This window comes from Cydia fagiglandana, chromosome 10, assembly GCF_963556715.1.
Source record: "Cydia fagiglandana chromosome 10, ilCydFagi1.1, whole genome shotgun sequence".
Lineage (NCBI taxonomy): Eukaryota > Metazoa > Arthropoda > Insecta > Lepidoptera > Tortricidae > Cydia > Cydia fagiglandana.
In genome coordinates this window covers 10,544,929-10,552,282 of record NC_085941.1, presented here as the reverse complement: position 1 = coordinate 10,552,282, position 7,354 = coordinate 10,544,929, and the positions used below count along the sequence as shown (strand labels likewise).

Below are 7,354 nucleotides of genomic sequence, written 5' to 3'. Positions count from 1 at the left end.
TGTTTTTAATTGAGTTTTTACTTGTAAAATAAGTTATGAACAACGGAACCATAACTCTGAGAAACCGATTCGATATTTTCTGGTAAAATAGGTACGAATATGAAATAAAGACTTTGTTATAGTAGTTTCGGAGATAAAGGGGGGAATTGTCATTTTTGGCTATTTTCTTAAATAACTTCTAACCTATATATTATAAATTATAAAAAAATATATTATTTCGTCTGGCAAAGGGTAGTTAAGCCTTATGCAAAACCCTTACAAAACCATTTATAAGGGATAGCGATAACCTTCGAGCAACACCGGCTTCCGAAGCATATAACACAATATAGTTTGAACAACTTTATTTTTTACTTTTCTCATTTACCCCCCAAAACTGGCCCCATATTTAAAATTTATTTATTTAAGTTACATTACATGTCTGTCTTTGGGTCACTAATTTACATATGTGTACCAAATTTCAACTTAATTGGTCCAGTAGTTTCCGAGAAAATTGGCTGTGACAGACGGACAGACAGACAGACAGAAGCACGAGTGATCCTATAAAGATTCCGTTTTTTCCTTTTGAGGTACTGAACCCTAAAACTCGCATAAACAATTACATATCAACTTTCAAAAGTCGAATAAATAAAATTAAATATTTAAACATCACATTTTTAACTTTACATTTTCATTTATTCCGTAGTTAGAAATTTTTCGATACTATAAAACGGCCGCACAGCAAGGCAAGTATTCAGTTTATAATTAAAGTTTATCAAACTAAGTACCTCTGTTAACACTGCTGGTGAGTTATTAAGTTACTATGCACAAAGGGGGCCGCTATTGGGGGCTGTATTTATCCAATGTAATGATCCTTGGTAGGTGTGGTTTTGCAGACTTGTGAGATAGTATTCGAGCAATTGCTCTTACAACTAATAGTGTATATGTTCATAGCAATTTGGTACCTCGATATTCTGACGCTTACCAAGTCGGTGCAAAACAACTTGGACTCAAAAATATTGTATTTTCCTGGCAGGATTTTTTACTGAACTTTGTGATCGTAGGATGGATTCATATATGTACAGTCAAGGAATTTAAATTCCGACCCATTTCGTACTTTGTCACAGTGACAATCAATATGAAAGCCGCTAGAGACCTCATACGGTTGTCACTGTGACAAAGTACGAAATGGGTCGGAATTTAAATTCCTTGACTGTACTGCATGGTACTACACATTAACCGTGGTTCTTTTTTACAGAAACAAAGGCTCATCATGCTTGATGGCCCAAATGTAGCTGGCGTGACTAAAAATAGCGATGAAAAGGCATCACCGCAGCAAGATCTACTAATCCAAAAGCCAAGGGATTACGAAATACTGTACCGATATGTACTGTCATTCAGCTATCTTCATACAGCTGCCCTATACGGCCTATATTTATGTTTTACTTCAGCGAAATGGGGTACAATTTTTCTGGGTGAGTCTGAGTTTTTGTTCCGCAATATGCCAGGTCTAGTAACTACCATTATTCTCTGAGGGTTTCTGGATACTGGATTGCGTTCGAGACTATCACTTCGATTTTATAAAAAGAATATGTTTTTATTTTAGCTGTAATTATGTGTATTGGCGGATTGATCGGCATTACGGCTGGCGCCCACAGGCTCTGGTCCCACAAGGCTTATAAAGCCAATCGGGCATTGGAAATCATCCTCATCATATTGAACTCTGTGTCGTTCCAAAACTCAGCCGTGCAGTGGATCAGGGACCACAGACTCCATCACAAGTACAGTGACACAGATGCTGACCCTCATAACGCGAAGAGAGGTTTCTTTTTCTCACATATTGGTTGGTTAATGGTGAGGAAGCACCCAGAGGTTTTGTCGAAGGGACAAACTATCGACTTGTCCGACGTTTACAGTAATCCAGTGCTTATGTTCCAAAAGAAGTGAGTATTAGTTAGAATAAATATGTATTGTCATACTGGAGTCAGTTACGGATCGCTGCCATATATGACCCAAAAGTTTTTTATTAAGCTATGAGCTTCATCACATATGATCTCTGAGTAATTCTAAGCATTTCTAGCCTCGGAGGCGATAAGAAGCGTGCGTCTAGTCGAGGAGGACGGGGTACAAAGATGGCCGCCACCCGTCATCATTCACAAAAATCTGTTCTGGTCTTGGTGGCTACTAGGGCAAGTTTGGTATCATTTTCGTATAAACCGAAGACGTAGAATTCATTGCTGATATTTGTTTTTTTCAGTTTCATAGTAATTTTGCAAGAAAAACGTAAAAAGTTAAAATTTTAGGATGGATGTTTTTGCTTTGAGAGCTAATAACTTTTGTATAGTGGCCAAAAGTGTCATACAAAAAATATTATAATAAAGCGCAATTCATGCAGCTTCTAAACATACACTCTAAAAAAAATTTGGTTGGCCCTATCAATATTTTGATAGTCGTAATCAAGCATCTTGATTCCATACGAGCCTAACAAGGACTTCGACATTTCAAATAAGGTAATTCTGATTGATCTTACTATTGCTATGTAACTGAGCCAACTAAGATCTTGTTCAATATATACATGAAAAAGAATTATGGTAACTAATTGACCCTAGTAAGATCAACTAAGCTTGATATTTATTGAATCAACCTACGTTACATAATTATGTCAACAAGTTAATAATAGATGCAAGGTATACAATTGTTAGGATTAATCAATACCTACTTTATTAGTTCAATCACAGATACACTTATTGTTTTAAGTAATCAGCTTTCATTGATTTATATAAGATCGTAATTGTTGTAATTAACTTAACGTCAACTAAGAAGAAACTGCTCTTAGTTGGTCTTCATTTTTTAGAGTGTATACATGTTTAGTAATATCCTACTGCAAAAAGATGGTGAAAAAATTATTATAAATTATACCCGCAGCGCGGGTAGTTGGACTCTCGCTAGGCGGCATTTATCTTACAAAATGGTCGAGTACGAGTATCTACGTAGGTAACTATGCTTACTTTGCTAGATTTTATGATGACGAATAAAATGCTTTCTGTATATTTAATGTCCGCAGTTTCCAGTACACAGACATAATTCTGGTATAGGTTAAAAAAATAGACACAGGTATCACCATGTCTAAAGAGGAGGGCGGCTCGCTTAACAAATAAGATCATGTAAAACCGCAATTTCAGGTTGGGTTAGGTTAGGTTCGTTAGTTAGCTTTTATCCCTCAGAGCAGAAAATAGAAGCCCCGCGAGGCGGGGCTTCGTTGGTTTGTCACCAAGTCATACTTGCATAACCTATATTAGTATGACAAATATACATAGCTGTTATGATTTCTAAATGTAAGCTCTCCGCATAATAGTTATTTGTTTTACAAGGGGGCAAAGTTGTTGTTTAACCGCTCGTGCTAATATTGATACCCGATCACGCGAAAGATTTCAAAATTGAACCACGAGCGTAGTGAGTGGTTCAAAAAATGGAATCTTGAGCGTTGTAAGGGTTTCAAAGAACGAGGGCTAAACAAAATTTGCCGCCGAGTGAAACACACAATTTTCACCACACCGACCTGAAGCAAATATTAAATGTAAAATATCAAACAAAATCAAACCAAATTAAATCCAAATGAATGTTATGTGCAGGTTGAAGTTATTTATTAAAAACAACAAGTAAGTACCTATAAAATTACTTAAAGTGAGTTATAGCATGAAAACTATCGTGAAAATAAATATTTTTCCTCTTCCTAAGTAGTACAATTTCTCTCATAAATAGTGTTTTAATATTATCAGCAAAAATAAGAGCGCTATTTTATTAGAATAATTTCATTTATAATAGTTATTTCTCGGACCCAATTTTGGACCCGGGTATATCCTTAAACTACGTTCAAAAGAGAGATATGGGCACTGTAAATGTCATCTCGCTTTGTGTGGTAGGGCATAGCACAGCGGATGTCATTCCAGATCTATCCGAGCAGAGCCCAACTGGGGAAGTACGTACTTACCTCCACCTTACAGAAAACACCGGTCAAATAACACTAGGCCCCACTCAAATCGTTGCAAGTGCATTAAAATTAAAGTGCATAAAATTATGTCTGTATGATGAATTATGTCTGGATGAAAGTATTTTATTCGTCCTCATAAAATCTAGCGAAGTAAGCATACCTACGTAGATACTCGTACTCGATCATTTTGTAAGATAAACGACGGTCCGCAAGATAAACGAAAGTCCAACTACCCGCGCTGCGATCATTTAATAATTTTTTCACCATCTTTTTGCAGTAGGATATTACTCAACGTGTATATGTTTAGAATCTGCATGAATTACGCTTTATTATAGTATTTTTTATATGATATTTTTGGCTACTATACAAAAGTTATTAGCTCTCAAAGCAAATATCTCCATCCTAAATTTTCATCTTTTTACGTTTTTCTTGTAAAATTACTATGAAGCTGAAAAAAACAAATATCAGCAATGAATTCTACGTCTTCGGTTTATACGAAAATGATACCAAACTTGCCCTAGTAGCCACCAGGACCAGAACAGATTTTTTTGAATGATGACGGGTGGCGGCCATCTTTGTACCCCCCCTCCCCTTATTGCCTCCCAGGCTTGAAATGCTTAGAATTACTCAAAGATCATATGTGATGAAGCTCATAGCTTAATAAAAAATTTTTGGGTCAACTTCATAACTCACTCCGCTATCAACCGCACTGAACCCCATAAGTTTACCAACCTCTAAAAGACGAAGAAATACAGGTATATATAAGCAAACCGTTTGAAAAAGATTAACCAGTCTACTAACGTCTTTTTGTTTTCGTGAGGAGGCGGCCAAGAGGCGGCTGTTTTAAAGTCTGGAACCATTCACGAATAAGAGCAATATAACTATGTGACGGTTACCTATCTATCGATTATATCTATACATCGTTGTCTATTTAGAACCCATAACTAAGTCTTATTGAGCTTACTGTGGGACTAAGATTATTATTTATTCATTATTCTAAATATCCACGCAACCTCACGGGTCGAAGTTACTAGCTGCTGCTCGCGACTTCATCTACGTAGATTAAGAAGGTATTTCCATATAAGTACCCACCACTTACATAGTAAGTAAATTTCATCCCAGTTTCACCCCCTTAAGGTGCAGTTCCGCTTCGCTGAGCGGTATGTGGACGGCCGTGCGTGCCTGGGATCGCGGAAATAATGATACGTATTAATCACTGTACTGTTACCTGCAAAAATATATATTACACATCGAAGGCCGCAAAAATATCTGACACGATCCTATTTGTAGAGACATAAGAGCGTGTAAAAGATGTTTGCGGCCTTCCAAGAGTAGGTACATATTATTGCATGTGATTGTACCTTAAGGGGGTGAAAAGTGGCATAACGAATAGTTTATTATACCTCTACTTAGTTACTTAAAAAAATTTAATGGTGCGTTTTAAACCTATCATCATCATCATCATTATCTCAGTCATAAGACGTCCACTGCTGAACATAGGCCTCCCCCTTAAACCTATATGTTCGTGATTTTTAGGGTTCCGTACCAAAAATGTATCGAGCTAAAGGCTTAAAATTCCATCAATTAAATTGTAAATCATAAAACTACTATTATTAATGACATTACTAAAGTAAGGCCTCAGGATTGCTATTCATATTTTTTTGGCAACTGTTTTATTCATTTATGAATTATGATCTAAAAAAGCCCTACATTTTTTCTAAAACTGCTGGTTATATCCACCGTACCTTAATGGTTGATTTCCGGGATAAAAAGTATCTTATGACCAGACAGACAAAGTTACTTTCGCATTTATAATATGTATTAATTCTTACGTAGCTAACCGAATTAACTAGGTGATGGTGGACATCAAAGACTTAGAGAAATCAAAATCAAAATTTGGTTGGTATTTCCTATTCACAATATGTTACTGCAAGTTACCAAGATTTCGCCATAATTACTAGTAAACGAGTATTTGGCGAAATAGGTAAAAGCTCTAAATATACGCGTGAACTATGATTTTGAAGAAAGTATGTCTAATTTTTTACAGGTATGCCATACCTATGATTGGTACCGTATGCTTCGGGCTGCCTACACTGATTCCGATGTACTTCTGGGGAGAATCACTTAACAACGCCTGGCATCTTACAATTCTACGCTACACAGTCTCCCTTAACATCATATTTTTGGTCAACAGTGCTGCACATTTCTATGGACAAAAACCCTATGACAAGGAAATATTACCGTGCCAGAATATACTTGTAACAATATTAGCCCTTGGGGAGGGTTTTCATAATTACCACCATGTTTTTCCCTGGGATTACCGCACTGCAGAATTAGGCAATAATGCTTTGAACTTGACAACGAAATTTATTGATTTTTTCGCTTGGCTGGGCTGGGCGTCTGAGATGAAAACCGTCTCAACTAAAGCCATAGACCTCAGAGCTAAAAGAACTGGTGATGGAACCAATGTGTGGGGGTGGGGCGATGACCAGATGTCTCAAAAAGATAATAAAGCTGTCGACGTTAACTTTCCTAACAGGGAAGTGAAAGAGACATAGACATAGACATAGTAAAAATAAGATATAAAGTTCACAAAACGTTGGAAGAGCTACTTTGTTGTAGTAAAATTATAATTTAAATTGTATAAAAGGTTTGGAATAATATACTTCAACGGAAAGTGAGGAATGGAAGTATAAAGTATCATCTATACTGTAATAAAAACTTAATGCAATAAATGCATGTGTTTTATTTGAATCAAAATAAAATTACAAGACAGAAGTTATGAAAAGGCCGAGTTTTTTTTTTACTCGGTTAAGTTCAAGGGTGCGTTAGGAATGAAAGCTTAAATTAGGGAGTTTTCATAAAATAATGTTTCCAAATTGCGTGAGTTGTTAAGAAAAGTCCGTTTTGTGACTACCACGCTAATTGGATGCCTACACTATTATTCGTGCGTCGTAGCGCAAAAATAATCACTTTTTCGTTCCCCTTTAATAAACCCCTAATTCATAATAAAAAAACAAAAAAAAAACTTCATAAGGCAAGGTTCATAAGGTAAGGGTTTAGGTTCTCCTAAACCGTACGTCGCAGTGCAAAAAATAGGATATCAAATTTTCGTTGCCCTTTAAAAAACCCGTAAGTAATGTTATTTAAAAACCACAAAAAAAGAAAAAAAACAACAAAAAACAAAAAGGAAAAAAATATATTTATAGGGCTGTATCTCCTAAACCGTGCGTCATAGAGAAATTTTCGTTCATCTTAAGAACCCCTCGCACTGAATAACCTATCTCATTAGGACATGAAACAATAATCATCATCATCAATTTGTATTATTACCTATGTCATTGCATGTTTAAGAAAAGCACTATACATATCTCGGCGTGAAAAGGG

At 36.0% G+C, this 7,354-nt stretch overlaps 1 protein-coding gene across 1 annotated transcript; it reads left to right on the top strand.

Moving 5' to 3' along the window:
- Window positions 1–1,249: 1,249 nt before the first annotated feature.
- Window positions 1,250–6,525, top strand: LOC134668323 (acyl-CoA Delta(11) desaturase-like). Its single transcript, XM_063525805.1, has 3 exons — window positions 1,250–1,451; window positions 1,583–1,919; window positions 6,015–6,525. The coding sequence occupies exons 1-3, from the start codon at window positions 1,250–1,252 to the stop codon at window positions 6,523–6,525; spliced, it is 1,050 nt and encodes a 349-aa protein (XP_063381875.1).
- Window positions 6,526–7,354: the final 829 nt, after the last annotated feature.